General features: G+C 36.6%; 1 protein-coding gene across 6 annotated transcripts in view; it reads right to left on the minus strand.

Annotated features, from left to right (window-relative positions):
- Positions 1-710: 710 nt before the first annotated feature.
- FASTKD1 (FAST kinase domains 1) overlaps positions 711-20,143 on the minus strand; it is a 47,951-nt gene continuing 28,518 nt past the window's right edge. For all 6 annotated transcript variants that reach the window (XM_046019599.1, XM_046019602.1, XM_046019600.1 and 3 more), the window contains exons 8-15: positions 14,219-14,705; positions 12,219-12,333; positions 9,561-9,689; positions 8,236-8,367; positions 7,760-7,873; positions 3,026-3,164; positions 2,046-2,160; positions 711-903 (exon numbers count right to left, since the gene is read on the minus strand). In XM_046019599.1, the coding sequence (XP_045875555.1) occupies positions 808-903; positions 2,046-2,160; positions 3,026-3,164; positions 7,760-7,873; positions 8,236-8,367; positions 9,561-9,689; positions 12,219-12,333; positions 14,219-14,705 (1,327 nt within the window). In that variant the 3' untranslated portion in view covers positions 711-807. The remainder of the gene's footprint in view (positions 904-2,045; positions 2,161-3,025; positions 3,165-7,759; positions 7,874-8,235; positions 8,368-9,560; positions 9,690-12,218; positions 12,334-14,218; positions 14,706-20,143) is intronic.

The following is a 20,143-nucleotide window of genomic DNA, read 5'->3' on the forward strand; positions in this document are numbered from 1 at the left end:
ATTCCTTGTTATTCTCAAATATGTCAGGCATATTCCTACATCAGGATCTTGGTCCCTCTGCGTGGAATACTCTACTGCCAGTTAGCCTCACCTCCTCAAGTCTTAATGCAAATATCACCTTAGTGAGTCCACCTCAGATCACCCCATATAAAATCATACCTACCCAAAATATTCCTATCCCCTACTGCCCCAATTTTTCTCCATATCACCTAATACCATCTATGGCAACAGTATATTCCATTCATTTTGTTTGACTCTACCCACAGCAGATATGCTACATTCACTGCTGAATCTCCAGCATCTAAAACACTTCCTGGCACTTAGGCACAGTTTACACTTCATTCACAAAGAATGAATTGTAAACTCAGTTTCTTAAAAGCTACAAGTTCCTTATATTAAGAATTTTTATACCATTTCCCAACCAGATAGTAAAGAAGTGTTGGAAAAAGTAAAATGTTAATTTTATTTTTAAGTTTTTAAAAAGATTTTATTTATTTATTTGAAAGAGAGAATGAGAGAGACAGAGCATGAGGGGGAGAAATCAGAGGAAGAAGCAGACTCCCCAATGAGCAGGAAGCCTGATGCGGGACTCGATCCTGCGGCTCCAGGATCATGACCTGAGCTGAAGGCAGCTGCTTAACCAACTGAGCCACCCAGGCGCCCCTGTTTGTTTATTTTAATAGGTATTCGCTGACCTTGAAATCCATCAATTCTGAACTATTAGTTTTTTATTGAGTCAGGAAACATAATTAAAAATAAGTTCAGCTGGGACACACCATCATCACTAATTTTAAATAAAAACTATAGTCATGATTTGCCTTCTCCAAATATACATTCTCTCAGGTAGTCCATCCGAGCTTCCTTTGTTGACAGTGCCATAGAGTTCCATTCAAAGTGTGGGATCTGTAAAATAAGCCAAAGCAACAACAAAGAGACATCAGGAAAGACTTGTAAGCACCATTAAGCCGAGCTGTAGGAACCTGCGAAATTAGTTTACATAAGCATAAGCCATTTTTAGAAGATGAGCTGATCCTCTTACTGATAAAGCCCAGACACCTGCTTCTTCTTCCCAGCTCCTTTTACGCTCCTATTCCTACAATACCAACAGTAGACCATTTTTCCTATGTACCTTTCCAACATACATAAACTAGCCTCTTCTCTTGTATCCCTACCCATCTGCATAGTGCCTTTCTGTAAGATAAATTAAAAAAAAAAAAAAAAATCTTCCAAAGACAATAAAATGATTTTTATTTATCATTCAAGAAAAATGGAGGATATTCTGTTTCAGAGACATTTTAATACAACATTTTTTTAATATTTAAAAAAGGTAATTCTAGGGCATCTGAGTGGCTCAGTGGGTTAAGCCTCTTCTTTCTGCTCAGGTCATGATCTCAGGGTCCTGGGATCAAGTCCCACATCGGGCTCTCTGCTTGGCAGGGAGCCTGCTTCCTCCTCTCTCTCTCTCTGCCTACTTGTGATCTCTCTCTGTCAAATAAATAAAATCTTCAAAAAAAAAAAAAGGTAATTCTAGAACTTTCACGTTAAAGGGGAACATATTCTGGATGGACCTAGGGAGTATAATGCTAAGTTAAATAAGTCAGACAGAGAAAGACAAATACCATATGATTTCACTCATATGTGGTTAAGAAACAAAACAAATGAACAAAGAAAAAGAGAGACCAAAAAACAGACTCTTAATACAGAGAACAGACTATGGCCGTCCGGCAGGGGGTGGGAGGGGGGAAATAGATAAGGGGATTAAGAGGTACAAAGTTCCACTTGCTAAATAAATAAATCACAGAGATGAAAATAGAGCATAGGGAATATAGTCCATAAGACTGAAAAAATGTTTGGTGAGAGATGATCACTACATTTAATCGTGGTGAACACTGAGTAATGTAGAGAACTGTTGAACCATTATGCTGTATAGCTGAAATGCATATAACACTGTATGTTAATTTATACTCCAATTTTTAAAAAAGGAAACACATGTACAGCCAGTTTTCTGGGTTTTTTAGAGACTGAATTACATGAGCGTTTCATACCTGAATTACACGATAGCCCAAAATTTCCAACTGTCGTTTCTGCATAGCAGATTTTCCTTTTAAGTGAGGGATGTTTCTACAAAAAGCTCTTGAGTCCAAAAATTCCAGAGCAATCCTACAGAAGATAAAAAAAATTTTACTTCTGAAATCAAAAAGAGAAACAATAATTACAAGCCTTTCAGGAACAAAGTTGCATCTTTATAAATTAACAAAAGCCAAATGAATACAAACGAATATGCTATTTTTCTACTTAAATTAGTAATTGATGGGGGCGCCTGGGTGCCTTAGTGGGTTAAAGCCTCTGCCTTCAGCTCAGGTCTTGATCTCAGGGTCCTGGGATGGAGCCCCACACTGGGCTCTCTGCTCAGCATGGAGCCTGCTTCCCTTCCTCTCTCTCTGCCTGCCACTCTGCCTACTTGTGATCTCTGTGTGTCAAATGAATAAATAAAATCTTTAAAAAAAAAACTTAAAAAAAGTAAATTAGTAATTGATGAAAAGCTTATTCATTAGAATTTATACCAAATTACGGTAAAAATCTCCATGCTTTCATTTATTTGTTTCCTTGTCCAATATATATTTACTATGCAACTACCATACGGAAGGTACTGTGAGGATCCAAACCTAAAGAGACAGCTTACAGTCTAACAATATGTGATACGTCTTAAGTCACTGCAATACAGTGCAGGAAGAGGTTAAGCGCTACTGGGTAAGTGGAGAGGTAGCGGAGCTCCAAAGAAGATACTATTTGTTTCCAGTGAGGACAACGAGAAGCTTTAGAGCACTTTAGAGACACGGCCAGGCACTGGAGAGCAAAGGACTGATAAAGGGTGAAGGCAAAGAAAAGCAAAGGCACAGAGGCAGAATGCTGGAGATAAATGAGGAGCAGATTCTCCTACAATCGATCCTTGATAACTGAGTTCATTAAATTATGCCAAACTTAACGTTTAACTAGCAACATCTGAAACTAAGAAGTAAGTTACCTTTCAGCTCCCGGTGGCAATCTGGATCCAGTTATTTGGGTATTTGATTCCCAGTGCGTTTCTGGCAGTCTCCCCAGAGTTATACTGTGGCTTCCATATGGAAGAGCTTTTTTTCTTTTATCCAAGATACACTCAAAATCTGTAAGTACAGGAATCAACAGTATGAATTAAGTAAATTCTTACAGGTAACAGTTTAAAATACATTTTAAATCTGTATACATATAGCACTATACATGTATATACACACGCATATGGAAGAATGATATACACCTCCCTAATTAGTCAACTTGTTTTACAAGATGTGGTCCAATGGCACCGCTCTTTGAAAACCAATCAATAAAAATCAACCAGCAAGTATTACTAAACTATAGTTAGCATGGAGTTATATTTAGTGCTGGTATAGGCGAAGTCACATTAAGAGTTTTAAATCTCTTAAATCTCTTGGTAGCATTTGGAGGAAGCTAAACCTAGTCATCTGAAAACTAGTAAGGGCAAAGATTCAAAGATTCCTGTAAGAACTATACATAAGAGTAACGAAATAGCTGATATGGGAAAAAGGTCTCTTTAGACAAATTCCAGCTAATCCAGAAGAAATGGTAGCTGTTGAATATCACTACTTTACCACCCCTAATGAGTAATCAATTTAGACAATAATTAGACTGATAAAATCTGTACGTGAAAAACTCGTAGAACTTTCTAATGGATGAGATGATGAATCTTTAAAGTATTTAAACCAAGAGAAGAAGAAAGGACAAATGAAAAAAGAAACAACAGATGAAAAGAAAAGAGTAGGTTTAATTATCTGCTTTTCATACATAAGGGAAACTGGGGCACTGAAACAGCTTCAAGCTAATTATCAAACAAGAAATACAGGTCTCTCACCAAGAGAATGAATTCTGGAGCTAGAATGCCTAGGTCAAATACTGGCTCCGCCATTTGTCAAATAAAACCTTGGGCAAACAATAATGTCTCAGCCTCAATTTCCTTATCTATGAAACAGAATAATTTATGTACCTGGTAGGGGCATAGTAAGTTTATTATGTATAAAATACTTTAAACATAATAAAAATATGTAGGTATATCATTTGCTATTGCTGTTATTATATGAAATTGCAGCATTGTTTGACGGATGCATGTCCCAACAAAAAGCCCTATGGATTAAATAAACCATGACTTACTCAATTCAACGAAATATGTATGCAGTCACTAAAAATAATGTATATATTTGGGCACAGAAAAATATTTGCAATATATAAACATAGCTGCAAACATTATAGAATGAGCCATTTTTGGTTTTAAGGAAGTCAGTTACAAAAAAAGACAGCAAAAGTAAACAATGGTTGTATCATCGTAATTTCTCTTTTTTTGTTATCTGTGTTTTCTGGTTTTTCTGTAAGTAGGTATCCTGTGATTTTTTTTTTTAAGTGAGTGTTGTTTTTTTAAAGCTTAAGCACTGCTTCTAATCCATAGTTATTAATCATACTATTACATTGCTTTAATTATGCTATATCCTTATATATAAATATTACCAATTAAATCTTTTAATGATTTATATACAATTCACATTAAAACAAGCCTCTTGACAACAGGAGGTACAAATATGAGTTGGAAATACAATGGTCTTGGGATAGAATAATCCTAGTTTCACTATTAATTATGTTATGCATGCCTTGTTATGCGTGATTCTTTTTCTTTTCTGTATTTTCCAAATGTTTTATATAGATATGACTATTTATAGTTTGAAAGAAACATTAACAAAAGCAAAACAAAAAGAATAAAATGAAATAACAGGAATAAAGAGCTGCTACAGTGCCTGTCACAAAGTTGATGCTCAATAATTTTAAATTACAAGATGGAATTACAGACCATTTTCACATTCATATTTTAGTGCATTTCCTTCTGTGAGCATTATTTTTACAGGAGTACATTTTAAAATACAGATATAGTTTAAATAGTACAGATTAACAGTACACAGGTGGTCCCCAACCTATGATTTTTCAACTTTACAATGGTACAAAAGTGATATGCATTCAAAACAGAAACCATACTTCAGATTTTGAATTTGGACCTCTTTTGGTGCTGGGCAGCAGTAGTGAGAAGAAACAGAACGATTTTGTTTTTCACTTTCAGTACAGTTTTTGATAAATTACATGAGATATTTAACACCTCATTGTAAAACAAGCTTTGTGGTAGATGATTTTGCCCAACTGTAGGCTACTGTAAGTGTTCTGGGCACATTTAAGGTAGGCTAGGCTAAGCTATGAAGTTCAGCATGTTAGGTGCATTAAAGGCATTTTTTTTTTCTTTTTCCTTTTTTTAGAGAGGTTGTGTGTGCAAGAGTGGTGCAAGTGGGGGATCAAGGGGGGCAGAGAGAAGGGGTGAGAAAGGATCTCAAGCAGAATCCACACCCAGTGCAGAGCCCCAGGAGGGGTTCGATCTCACAACACTGAGATCATGACCTGAGCCAAAATCAAGAGTCGGACACTTAACTGACTGAATCACCCAGGTGACCCTAAATGCATTTTCACTTAAAATATTTTCAACTTACAATGGGTTTATTGAGATACAACCCCATGATAAGTCAAGCAAGATCTCTATCGTCTTTTAAAACAACCCTCCTACAGAGAGTGCAAGTTGTCCCCCAATACCTAATGCTTCCCTTCATTATAATAATAGAATTCCTTATTCTTAGCTGGGTACATGGCCACCCAGAATGAAAACATTTCCTAAACTCATTCATAGCCAAGTGTGGCCACAGGGTATAATTTAAAAATGGTATGTGCAACTTCAAGGAACTGAGCTTAGAGGCACACCCTTCCTTTTCCTTCCCTCCTTCCACCTTCTGCTTAGATTGTTGATGTGTTGGCTAAAACAGAAGGAGCCATTTTGGACCATAAAATGGAAGCTACATGTTGAGGTTGTAATTTAGAATAAAATAGATGGATCTTGGGACTCCTGGGTGGCTCAGTCGGTTAAGCGTCTGCCTTTGGCTCAGGTCATGATCCCACAGTCCTGGGATCCAGCCCCACATCAGGCTCCCTCCTCAGTGGGGAGCCTGCTTCTCCATCTCCCTCTGCCTGCCCCTCCCTGGGCTTGTGTGCATTCTTGCACTCTCTCTGACAAATAAATAAATAAAATCTTTAAAAAATAAAATAAAATAGAAGGCGATCTTTAAGATTTGTGGAGCTGGCATCCCAGCCCTGGATACCCTATGCACATGGAAGAAGGAAATAAACTGGGTTAAGTTCCTGTTACTTGTGGACTTTTGTCACTCACAGGCAAATTTAACCCTAACGTAAAACCAAAAACTGAGACAACGTGTTTTGTAGTGCAAGATGAGAGTACAAATGATGACTTTGGTTCAGTCTTCTGAACACTCAATCTGATCATCCAGCTTCTGCCCAAACATTTCTTCTTCACAAGGCACCCCATTATTTCAGATTTTGACAAAACTTTTGTAAAATTCTTTTATTGACTTAAAATATTTTTAAAAGTATTTATATTTAAAATATAATATATAAAATATTTTTTAAAGTATTTTTTCCTGGGATCGAGTCCCGCATCGGGCTCTCTGCTCAGCGGCGAGCCTGCTTCCCTCTCTCTCTCTCTGCCTGCCTCTCTGTCTACTTGTGATCTCTCTCTGTCAAATAAAAAAAATAAATAAAAAAAAAATACTTTAAAGTATTTTCACCCTTGAAATAGATATCTATTTCTTCTTTCACATAACAATCCTTCAAACATTGTAAGTTATGCTCACCACAACTTTTCCTGTTTTCAGATTAAACATTTGTAGATTTTTAGTAAAATTTATTGAGCACTCACTATGTTCCAAGGGCAGTGCTAAATGTTTTTCATACAATAAATCAGTTAACCTTGTTAAGAGGGCGTTATTATCCCCATTTACAGATGAAGAAACTAATAAGGTTCCAAGGTTGAGGAACTTGTTAAGGGATTGAAATCTGTGCAGTCCCCGTCCTCTCTAGTTCTAAGACAGGATTTCTAGACTCTTTCCAGGTCCCATTTGTTACTGTCTCTCACAAAATGCAACAGTCAAAAAAGAATACAATACTAAGACATGTCTGAAGGATAGAATACCCTAGTACTACCAACTTTCTTGTTATTATTAATAACATACTTTAAAATAGTATTTGATTTTTGACAATCATTTATAGTATTAGTTAATATCAGGCTTATAATTCTATATAACAACCTGTATGCATGCAAGATGTTTTCTAAATCTAAATTTACAAAGTTTATGTTAATTCTCTTAAAATTTCATCTTTAAGTTCACCACTTGAATTTAGCTATTTTTTGAAAAAATCTTAAGTTGCCGTCCAATTTATCAGCTAGCCTACTAACTTTATGTCCTCCATGATAAATCAAAATGCCCTCTACAACCAGACCACTGAGAAAGTTAATGAGTTTAGAGCTGGGCACAAATCTGCAGAAATTTTCATCCAGGTAGATAATCCAACCTGAAGATCTAGAAATGTTCAGTGAATCTGAATCTGGGTTTTATTTAGAATTAGTAAAAGACTGGTTAAAAAAAAAATTTTTTTTTTTTTTTTTTAAACAAAATGCTGATGGTTATCAAAGCTGGCCCATGGGAATTTGAGGACTCACTGTACTCTTCTTTCTATTTTGATCTGTTTGGAAATTTCCATTTGATGAAGTGATTCTACTTTAATTAGTTTAGTCTTCTGAAAGTACCTAATAAACCTACCACACACTCACCTATTCTGTGGTAATAAGGCGTAAGAACCGAGGCTTTTACACAATTGGTTCCTCCCAGCACCTCTGCTAACATTTTATAAATCTGCTGCTGTGCTCCACTCAAGCTGCCAATCTCTTTATGAAAATAAAAATAATTAGTGCACTTAAAATAAGTTAATCAGATTCACATGGAAATCAACCCAACTGTACTAACCAAAAAATCAAGATTAATATTTTCAACAAGAGCTTAGATATAATACCACATGCAATGACATTAAATTCAGAACAATATAATTTCTGTGCTCTCTACCAGAGAGGTTTAGCGTCCTAAATACTAAGAAAGTCTTATAACACAAATCTCACCTATAAAATGGTTCTAAAAAACAGGTCATGACACTTCGTTAACTCGTGTCATGGTTGGGCTCAACAAGGTGCTGCTACTTATTAATTCACCTTGGAACTAAAATTTGCTGTTTGCCCCCAAAGACAACTCAAACCTTTATTATACTGTTGTTGACAGAAGTGGTCATGGAACCATGGAATCTGATACTCAGGGCACTCCAAGCAGACTGCTCTATTTAATTCCATAAGACGAAACTGGACCCTTCTATTTAGAGATGAACATAAAACTGAAATCAAAAACAAAATATTAATGGATTTTGACAGGTGGGACCTAACAAAGACAATCCATTTTTTCACATTTATTTATCCTCATTATTTGTTAGTATTTTTTTCCTCACATTATAAAATCATTTTATTTGCACACACATGATTTATATTTTTTAAATTATTCAGTGACACAATTAGGACCAACTCCGATGTTATTTTCACTAATCATGAATATGACAACTACATTTTTAAAAATACTACCAAAGAATTTTCATTGACCTAATATTCCACATTTAGGTGTCTATCTAAAGAAACAAAGATGAGGTCAATGATTTATGTATAATAATCATTATTTATGGGGCGCCTGGGTGGCTCAGCGGGTTAAAGCCTCTGCCTTCAGCTCAGGTCATGATCCCGGGGTGCTGGGATCGAGCCCCGCATCGGGCTCTCTGCTTGGCTGGGAGCCTGCTTCCTCCTCTCTCTCTGCCTGCCTCTCTGCCTACTTGTGATCTCTATCTGTCAAATAAATAAATCTTTAAAAAAAAAAATCATTATTTATAATGAAGAATTGGAAATGACCTACATGATAATAAATGTTATTATATACCTATCATAGCAGATTATACAGACACTAAAACAATCATGACATCAGAAAATAATGGCACGCAAAATTGTTCAAAATACAGTTCAATGACAAAAGGCAACATAGAAAAGTGAATATACTAATAATCCAAACTTTGTTTTGAAATATATATAGATATATAAACATATACATAAGAATAGGAGGGAGACAGAAAGAAAGATATACTCCAAAATATTATTAAAAGTGGTAGTTTCACTTGGTAGTAAAATTATGAGTTAGCTTTTATTTCCTATTTTATACTTTTTCTGTTTTCCAAATTTTCCCCAGAAAGTAGGAAATACTTTCATTAAAAAAATACATATTTACATTTAAATGCTTTAGTGTAGGTAGAGATGAAATTTGGATATAAAGTATAGGTAATAGTTTAATAAATTGTAGATACTGCCTTCAGCTCAGGTCATGATCCCAGGGTCCTAGGATGGAGCCCCACATCAGGCTCCCTGCTTAGCGGGGAGCCTTCTCCCTCTCCCTCTCCCTCTGCCCCTCCCTCTGCTTGTGCTTTCTCTCACTTTCTCAAATGAATAAATAAAATCCTTATAAAAAATAAAAATAAAAAATGTAGATACACACATTCAAGTTGAGAATCCATTCTGGCTAAGAATTTGATGTTAAAAATTGCCTTCAGCAGATCTTCTGGAAAATATCCAAGAGTGGCCAAAGAATAACCAAGAAATACTAATATGAGAGGACTCAACCCATCTGAAACAAAATTAAGATTAAAAAAAAATTATAATGTACAGCCACCTCACATATACATAAGCACACACTTTATTCAGGTCAACCCAGGTTTTAAAAAAAATGATACAAACACAGCCTTGACAAGCTAATCTATACTGTAACCAGTCAGGATAGTGGTGAAGTGCTTACCTTTGCGGGGGAGCAGAGTAGAAAAGGGGGACAGGAGAGAAGACACTGTGGTAATACTCTGTTTCTTCACCTGGGTACTAATTCCTTGGGTGATTCAATTTCTGTAAATTCATACTATGTGCTAAGCATATGTAAATATTCCTATAGTATTATTTGACTTCCATAAAAAGTTTTAAAAATTGCTTTGTAAAGAGAAAGAATCCAAAACAAAAAGGTCAATAGTGTATGTGGTTAAGTGGTCCAAGTCTCTGTGTATTGATGATAACAATATCACAGGTGCTCAGAATGTGTTAGGTATCATTCTAAGCACTTTACATATATTAACGCATTGAAATCTCACTTCAATACACAGTAGAAAAAATTATCTCCTCTTTGTAAATACATGCACAGAGGCACAAAGAAATTAAATGACTTGCCTACAGTCACACGGTTAGCAAGTGGACAGTGAGGTTTAACCCTGAGAGCCCAGCTCCGGAGCCTGGACTACTATTCTGTGTTGCTGTTAGGGATCTCAAATATCCAGGCTGAGTGTAGATGCATATGAAGCTCAGGTTTCCAAGAGCACCTCCTCCCTTATCTGTCACCCAACAGCAAAGGCACATTGAGGTTATTTAGCAGATTTTCCTCGCCCAAGAGACATTTCTTTTGAGAAGGAAAGGGTCCCTACTGGCAGCAACATTCTTAGAAAGGACAAAAAAGATGTTAAATCTTTGCTTTCAGATTTTTGCTGAGTTTATTTAATAAATCAAGATCAAATCACAAATGAGGTTAATAGTGACCTGTCAAATCTAATAATTATTCAAAATAAAAATATTATGCCATTATTTAAAATTTTACTTATAAAGGTCTCCAAGCATTTTTCATTCTCTTAGTAAGTCTTAAAAAAAAAAAAAAATAATAGGTGCACCTGGGTGGCTCAGTGGTTTAGGCCTCTGCCTTTGGCTCAGGTCATGATCTCAGGGTCCTGGGATCGAGCCCCACATCGGGCTCTCTGCTCAGTGGGGAGCCTGTTTCTCCCTCTCTCTCTGCCTCCCTCTCTGCCTACTTGTGACCTCTCTCTGTCAAATAAATAAATAAAATATTTTTAAAAAAATAATAAATCAAAGCTGTATTTCTCAAACTTTCTTCTCTTAAACTATTAATTTTATTTTTTTAAAAGGATGTGCTTTCACTTCCTTCCAGCTATTGGCACAAGACTGAACAACCAGGAAAGCACAGTAAGTCTCAGTTTAAAGTCTGCTCTTTCTACATAATTGTGTTACTTAAAAAGAGGTATATATTGGGGCGCCTGGGTGGCTCAGTGGGTTAAGGCCTCTGCCTTCGGCTCGGGTCATGATCCCAGGGTCCTGGGATTGAGCCCCGCATCGAACTCTCTGCTCAGCGGGAAGCCTGCTTCCTCCTCTCTCTCTGCCTACTTGTGATCTCTGTCTGTCAAATAAATAAATAAAATCTTAAAAAAAAAAAAGAGGTATATATGAATGCCAAACAGGCATATGCCCATTCATGACTAAATATAAACATATCACAGCAACCCATTTTACTCGTCTATTCACAAAGTAGTATCAGACATGGCTATCATATCACAGTGCCAGTCAATGGCAGGGGAAAGGAATAAAAAAACAATATCTAGACTATAAGAGACTAAAGAGGTATCAACCTAATGCAATGAGTGGATGTTGGGTCCAAAATAACCACCCTAAGAGGTATTTTTGAGACTAATAAGGGAGCTTTAAACATGGACTGTATATTAGATATTAGGGACTATTAATTTTCTTAGGTGTCATAGTAGTGTTATAGTGATAGAAGAGGTCATGATTCTTAGGAGGCGTATGCCTAAGCAATTAGGGGTGAAAGGTCATGATGCCTACAACTTACTGTGAAATGGTTCCAAAAAAATAAGAGAGCAAGAGAAACAAACAGTAAAGCAAATAATGATAAAATGTTAACAATTACTAAGTCTACCCAGTAAGAATATAGGCACTCTTTGATTTTTCCCATTTCTTCTTTAAGCTTGATATTTTTCATAATAAAAATGGATACACTGGGACACCTGGGTGGCTCAGTCGGTTAAGCTGCTGCCTTTGGCTCAGGTCATGATCCCAGGGCCCTGCGATCGAGTCCGGCATCGGGCTGCTTCTCTCTCTGCCTCTGCCTGCCACTCTGCCTGCTTGTGTATGTGTTCGCTCTCTCTCTCTGACAAATAAATAAGATCTTAAAAAAAAATGGATACAAACATTTTTGTAGGTCTAGAACTCATGGCTATTATGGTTACCCCTTAAATGAGAAATATTTCTTACCACAGTGGCAATGGTATCCTCCAACATACTTACTCATTACCAAATATATTACCAATATACCTACTTAAGTAAGAATTCAGGTATTGAATGCAAATCCTGAAAAATTCATCATTTTGAGGTGGATCATAGTTCATGATGCTAAATGGAAGAATAATACCAAGGATCACAAAAGGGTGGATCTGTATAAACACAACAAAATGTTATAATTTAAACTTCAGTAAAATGAAACAAAAATTTAACCTAATTATTATTCTGGGTAGAAATCTTTTTCTAACTTGCCTAGAGTAAAATAATAAATGCATCACTACTTACTCGTTTTTCCAATTGCTATAATCTACTTAGTATCACCAGTAGTTTCTAGTACCTCTAAGTATCAGTGCAGAAAAAATTAATCAGATAATCTGCAAATTAATTTTGTTAGGTGTAAAATCCTGTTGCAGAATTCATTAGACATTAAAATGAACAGGAAGAAGTATTACTAATTTCTATGGTTATCAGTCCATTTTATAAACTCATCATATAATGTAATTAAGGAAGTTAGTTTATAATCATTTTTCTTTCATTCATTCATTTTGAAAAATATCATTATTCACTCATTCAACTAAAATTTATTGACTGTCAGGTACTATGTTAAACAAATTAAGACAGATTTTTATTATATTTCGGGAGAAATACTGTCTCCTAAGTAAAAGCCTTATCCCGATATAGATTTTTTAAGTGAGCTGCTTCTCATATAATCCAAAAGGCAACATTTTACAAGTTCCAGAAATAAATTTGTAAGAAGACACACTGACAATTTAAGAATACGGATGTCAGTGCACACCCTACATTTCCCTCATTCTCTCTTTTTTTTTAAAGATTTTATTTATTTGACAGACAGAAATCACAAGTAGGCAAAGAGGCAGGCAGGGGGGAGGGGGGGAAACAGGCTCCCTGCTGGGCAGAGAGCCTGATGCGGGGCTCGATCCCAGGACCCTGGGATCATAACCTGAGCTGAAGGCAGAGGCTTTAACCCACTGAGCCGCCCAGGCACCCCTTCCCTCATTCTTTACACTCACGCTTTTGAATGTAGTCATTCTTAAGTAGTAAAAGTAATATCACAGGATTATAGAAAACAAGAAAAAAGAAAACAAAATTCATACTTCATTTTCTTAAAACAATTAGTATTGTTTTAAGTATTTATTTCTAGACAATGAGTTTTGACTACAGTCTTAAAAATATTGTAGTGAACCAAAAGATGACTGCTATACTCCCCAGATCTACACTGCTGGAGGAAAAAACTTTAGAGGAGAAACAAACTGCTGAACCAGACGCTAGAACTTAATTTTTAAAATTCAAATTCCAGGGGTGCCTGGGTAGCTCAGTCAGTTAAGTATCTGCCCTCAGTTCAGGTCATACATGATCTCAGAGTCCTGGGATCCAGGCCAGTGTTGGGCTCCCTGCTCAGCAGGGAGTCTGCTGGTCCCTCTCCCTCTGCCCTTACCCCACCCACCACTGCTCCAGTTCGCATAGGCTCTCTCTCTCAAATAAACAAGATCTTTAAAAAAAATAAAAACTAATAAAATTCCAAATCCAATTAAGTTCTCAAAGTACTTATGAGAAATATTAATGCTTTTATCTTTTTTTTTAAGATCTTATTTATTTATTTGACAGACAAAGATCACAAGAAGGCAGAGAGAGAGAGAGGAGGAAGCAGGCTCCCCACAGAGCAGAGAGCCCGATGCGGGGCTCAATCCCAGGACCCTGGAATCATGACCTGAGCCAAAGGCAGAGGCTTTAACCCACTGAGTCACCCAGGCGCCCCAATATTAATGCTTTTAGAAGTTGATAACTATTTAAAACTCATTATCACCGGGGTGCCTGGGTGGCTCAGTGGGTTAAGCCTCTGCCTTCAGCTCAGTTCATGATCTCAGGGTCCTGGGATTGAGCCCCGCATGAGGCTCTCTGCTCAGCAGGGAGCCTGCTTCCCCCACCTCTCTCTGCCTCTCTGCCTATTGTGGTCTCTGTCTGTCAAATAAATAAATAAAATCTTAAAAAATAAATAAAAATAAAACTCATTATCACCTTTTCAATCTGCTGAACGACCACTGAGGCTATCCTATCAAGTAGCGAAGTACTAAGGTAGTTAGTTCTAGAAATAAAAGCTGCAATCTCTGCAACATTTTTGTAATTAATTTCATCCATCAAACGCTGTAAAGTAGCAAATGTTTCTTCAAGAAGTGACTCGGCCAACCAGTCTCCTTTTAAAGATTTAAGTTCTTCCCATAATAGATTCAAATTGTTGCATTTTCGTAATCTCTGAAGACCATAGTGATCTAGTTTTTGAAGCAGTTTCAGCTGTTTCCCCATGGTATTATCCAGGTATTTGCGATCATAATGAATCCATCTTAAAACAGATGTAGCTAAACCATTCAGGTCATTTAGGTCACACTGCGGTAAAACAGCTTCAATTCGAGACATTCCCACTTCATCTAGGTGAGGAGATGGAAGAATGGAAAGGGTATAGACCAGGACGGAAATCTCACTAGGTATAAAACTAATTTTCAAATAACTGTAAAGGAAGGAGAAGAAAATGAAAAGAACAAAATTAATAAATTGGCAACAAAAAAAGAAAAATATTTACAGTCTGAGTACATTATTATTATTATTATTAATAGGTGTGATAGGTTTAAAATACAAATTAATTTAAGAAAGGTTAGATAAATGTAATGACAGGTCCACAAAGGACTACCACAAGAAGTCTTAAGATTTTCTAAGGCACATCTCAAATCTTTTACACAAAAATGAAACCATAGTCCCCAGCATACCAAAGATCAGGGTCAAAACAATGTTTCTAGTGCTGTTGCTAGAGACAGATTTGGGGCTAAATGTTTGAAATGACCTGTTAGGAGCTGGTATGACTTGCCATACACTGATCACTCAGTAACACTGGTTCCCTTCTCACGCCTCGTTTCCCAAATTCCCATGGTAACAGTCCCACCCCCAAAGTAAGAGACCAGCCACCATGACAGCAGTTGCTAAATTACAAATTTAAAACTGGGAGCTTTTAAAGACTCTTTTGGGGGGCACCTGGGTGGCTCAGTGGGTTAAAGCCTCTGCCTTTGGCTCAGGTCATGATCTCGGGGTCCTGGGATCGAGTCCCGCACTGGGCTCTCTGCTCAGCGGCAAGCCTGCTTCCTCCTCTCTCCCTCTCTGCCTGCCTCTCTGCCAACTTGTCATCTATGTCAAATAAATAAATAAAATCTTAAAAAAAAAAAAAGACTTCTGACTTAGAAGTACTAGAAGAAAAAAATCAAATGTAAATTAAAGTTGTTGAGTTGCTTTTTAAAATATTAAATTAGCATATTAAAATAATCATAGTGGCAATGCTGGCAAGGGTCCATCGACACAGGCATTCACCTTTACTTACTAAACTTAAAAAGCAATTACATTATTTGACATGGTCAATCCCTGTCTAGGAAACTAGCCTAAGAAAGTAATCTAAAGGGTGCCTGGGTGGCTCAGTTGGTTAAGCGCCTGCCATTGTCATGATCCCAGGGTCTTGGGACAGAGTCCCACATTGGGTTCCCTGCTCTGTCTGCCTTTGCCATTCTCTCTCATGAATAAATAAGTAAAATCTTTTCCTAAAAAGAGAAAAGAATCTAAAATATGAGCAAATGGCAACTATACTTCAATTAAAAAAATTTTTAAATACACAGGATTATAAGTAGATAAAATGCTAGCAAAGATTTGCGTTATGTATCATATTTTTACATGGCTAAAATTTGAAAACTAAATGTTCAATGAGAGAACATTTAAATAAATTATGGTACAGTCATATGATGGGTAATTTCCAGTCATTAAAAAGATACACAAATAGTTCTAAATGATGTGAGAAAATGCTGAGTGGATAAGGTTAAGTGGGGGGAAAAAGTACAAAACTGTATTCTCAACTAGGAGGGAAAAATTTTTACACACATGTTAAGTACATTTCACAAGTAAATAAACCAAATTGTTGTCAGTGGATGAATGAGTTTAGGAATGATCTTTGTTTTCCTTTTTATACTTTTTTCTATTTCCCAAAATTTTCAAAATGATTTTTTGAAATTTAATTTTATTTTTTCAGTGTTCCTAGATTCATTGTTTATGGACCACACCCAGTGCTCCATAAGATACCACCACCAGGCTTTCCACCACCCCCAACTCCTCCACAACCCTCAGTTTGTTTCTCAGAGTCCACAGTCTCTCATGCTTTGTCTCCCCCTCCGATTTACCCCAATTCACTTGTCATTTCCTTCTTTAAATGTCCTTAAATGTTATTATTATTATAATATTATATATTATCTAATATTATTCCCTATGCTCCATAAATGAAACCATATGATAATTAACTTTCTCTGCTTGACTTATTTCACTCAGCATAATCTCTTCCAGTCCTATCTAAGTTGATACAAAAGTTGGGTATTCATCCTTTTTGATGGCTGTACAATATTCCAGTGTGTGTGTGTGTGTGTGTGTGTGTGTGTGTGTGTGTGTGTGTGCCATATCTTCTTTATCCATTTGTCTGTTGAAGGGCATCTTGGCTCTTTCCACAGTTTGGCGACTGTGGTCATTGCTGCTATGAACATTGGGGTACAGGTGGCCCTTCTTTTCACTACATCTGTATCTTTGGGGTAAATACCCAGTAGTGCAATTGCAGAATCACAGGGTAGCTCTATTTTTAATTTTTTGAGTAATCTCCACACTGTTTTCCAAAGTGGCTGCAACAACTTGCATTCCCATCAACAATGTAAGAGGGTTCCCCTTTCTCCACATCCTCTCTAACACTTGTTGTTTCCTGTCCTGTTAATTTTGGCCATTGTAACTGGTGTAAGGTGGCATCTCAGTGTGGTTTTGATTTGAATTTCCTTGATGGTTAATGACGAACGTTTCTTCATGTGTCTATTAGCTATTTATATGTCTTCTTTGGAGAAGTGTCTGTTCATGTCTTCTGCCCATTTTTTGACATGATTATCTGTTTTTTGAGTGTTGAGTTTGAGGAGTTCGTTATAGATCTTGGATATCAGCCCTTTGTCTGCAGTGTCATTTGCGAGTATCTTCTCCCATTCCATGGGTTGCCTCTTTGTTTTGTTGACTGTTTCCTCTGCCGTGCAGAAGCTTTTTATCTTGAGGGAGTCTTAAAATTTCATTTTCACTTTTGTTTCCTTTGCCTTTGGAGACATATCTTGAAAAAAGTTGCTGTGGCTAATGTCGAAGAAGTTACTGCCCATGTTCTCCTCTAGGATTTTGATAGATTCCTGCCTCATGTTGAGGTCTTTTATCCATTTCAAGTTTATCTTCGTGTATGGTGTAAAAAGAATGGTTGAGTTTCATTCTTTTATACATAGCTGCCCAATCTTCTCAGCACCATTTATTGAAGAGACCGTCTTTTTTCCACTGTATACTTTTTCCTGCTTTGTTGAAGATTATTTGACCAGAGAGTTGAGGGCCCATATCTGGACTCTCTACTCTGTTCCATTGGTCTATGTGTCTACTTTTGTGTCAATACCATGCTGTCTTGGTGATCACAGCCTTGTAGTAAAGCTTGAAATCAGCCAATGTGATGCCCCCAGCTTTGTTTTTCTTTTTCCACATTTCCTTAGCAATTTGGGGTCTTTTCTGGTTTTATACAAAGTTGAGGATTGTTTGTTCCAGCACTTTGAAAAATGCCAGTGGAATTTTGATCGGGATGGCACTGAAAGTATAGATTGCTCTGAGCAGAATTTTAACGTTTATTCTTCCAGTTCATGAGCATGGAATGCTCTTCCATGTTTTTGTGTCCCCTTCAATTTCTTTCATGAGTGTTCTGTAGTTCCTCGAGTACAGATCTTTTACTCTTTGGTTAGGTTTATTCCCAGGTATCTTATGGTTCTTGTTGTTATGATAAATGAAATCTATTCTCTAATTTCCCTTTCTATATTTTCATTGTTAGTGTATAAGAAAGCAATTTATTTCTGCACATTGATTTTGTATCCTGCCACATTACTGAATTGCTGTATGAGTTCTAGTAGTTTGGGGGTGGAGTCTTTTGGGCTTTCCATATAAAATATCATGTCATCTGCGAAGAGAGAGAGTTTGACTTCTTCTTTGCCAATCTGAATACCTTTTATTTCTTTTTGTTGTCTGATTGCTGTTACTAGGACTTTCAGTACTATGTTGAACAATGGCAATATTGGGCATCCTTGTGGTGTTCCTGATCTCAGTGGGAAGGCTGTCAGTTTTTCCCCATTGAGAATGATATTCGCTGTGGGTTTTTCATAGATAGATTTTATGAAGTTAAGAAACATTCCCTCTATCCCTATACTTTGAAGAGCTTTAATCAGGAATGGATGCTGTATTTTCTCAAATGCCTTTTCTGCATCAATTGAAAGGACCATATGGTTCTTGTCTCTTCTATTATTGATTTGTTCTATCACATTGATTGATTTGCAAATGTTAAACCACCCTTGAATCCCAGGGATAAATCCCACCTGGTCATAATGGATAATCTTTTTAATGTACTGTTGGATCCTATTAGCTAGGATCTTGTTGAGAATCTTGGCATCCATATTCATCAGGGATATTGGTCTGAAATTCTCCTTTTTGATGGGATCTTTGCCTGGTTTGGGAATCAGGGTAATGCTGGCTTCATAGGAAGAGTCTGAAAGTTTTCCTTCTGTTTCTATTTTTTGAAACAGCTTCAGGAGAATAGTTATTATTTCTTCTTTGAATGTTTGGTAGAATTCCTCAGGGAATCGGTCAGGTTCTGGACTCTTGTTTTTTCAGAGTTTTTTGATCACTGCTTCAATGTCGTTACTAAATATTGGTCTATTCGGGTTGTCTGTTTCTTCCTGTTTCAGTCTTGGAAGTTTATAGGTTTCTAGGAATGCATCCACTTCTTCTAGGTTGCTTAACTTATTGGCATATAACTGCTGATAATAATTTCTGATGATTGTTTCTATTTCTTTGGAGTTAGTCGTGACCTCTCCCTCTCGTTCATAATTTTATTAATTTGGGTCCTCGCTCTTTCCTTTTGGATTAGTTTGGCCAGTGGTTTATCGGTCTTATTAATTCTTTCAATCTTATTAATTCTAACTTCTAACTCATTGATCTCTGCTCTAATCTTTATAATTTCCCTTCTTGTGCATTGGGTTGCCTTAATTTATTGTTGATTTTCTAGTTCTGTAAGGTGTGAAGAGAGCTGGTGTATTCGGGATTTTTCAATTTTTTTGAGTGAGGCTTGGATGACTATGTATTTCCCTCTTAGGACCGTCTTTGCAGTAACCCATAGGTTTTGGACTGATGTGTCTTCATTCTCATTGGTTTCCATGAATTGTTTAAGTTCTTCTTTGATTTCCTGGTTGATCCAAACATTAAGCAGGATGGTCTTTAACTTCCAAGTGTTTGAATTCCTTCCAAACTTTTCCTTGTGGTTGAGTTCCAGTTTTAAAGCATTGTGGTCTGAGAATACGCAGAGAATAACCTAAATCTTTTGGTATTGGTTGAGCCCTGATTCGTGACCGAGTATGTGGTCTATTTTGGAGAAAGTTTCGTGTGCGCTGAAGAAGAATGAATATTCTATTGTTTTAAGGCGAATGTTCTAATATATATCTATGACCCATCTGGTCAAATGTGTCATTCAAAGCTCGTTTCTTTGTTGATTTTCTGCTTAGATGATCTGTCTACTGCTGAGAGTGGTGTGTTATGATCCCCTATAATTAATGTTTTCATATCAATATGACTTTTTATTTTGGTTAACAGTTGGCTTATGTAGTTGGCTGCTCCCATGTTGGGGACATAAATATTTATAATTGTTAGATCTTCTTGGTGGACAGACCCTTTAAGAATGATATAATGTCCTTCTGTATCTATGACTACAGTCTTTAGCTTAAAATCTAATTTATCTGATATGAGAATCCCTACCCCAGCTTTCTTTTGAGGCCTGTTGGCATGAAAGATGGCTCTCCATCCTTTCACTTTCAGTATCTTTAA

Source organism: Meles meles, chromosome 9 (assembly GCF_922984935.1).
Source record: "Meles meles chromosome 9, mMelMel3.1 paternal haplotype, whole genome shotgun sequence".
In the NCBI taxonomy this organism is placed as follows: domain Eukaryota; kingdom Metazoa; phylum Chordata; class Mammalia; order Carnivora; family Mustelidae; genus Meles; species Meles meles.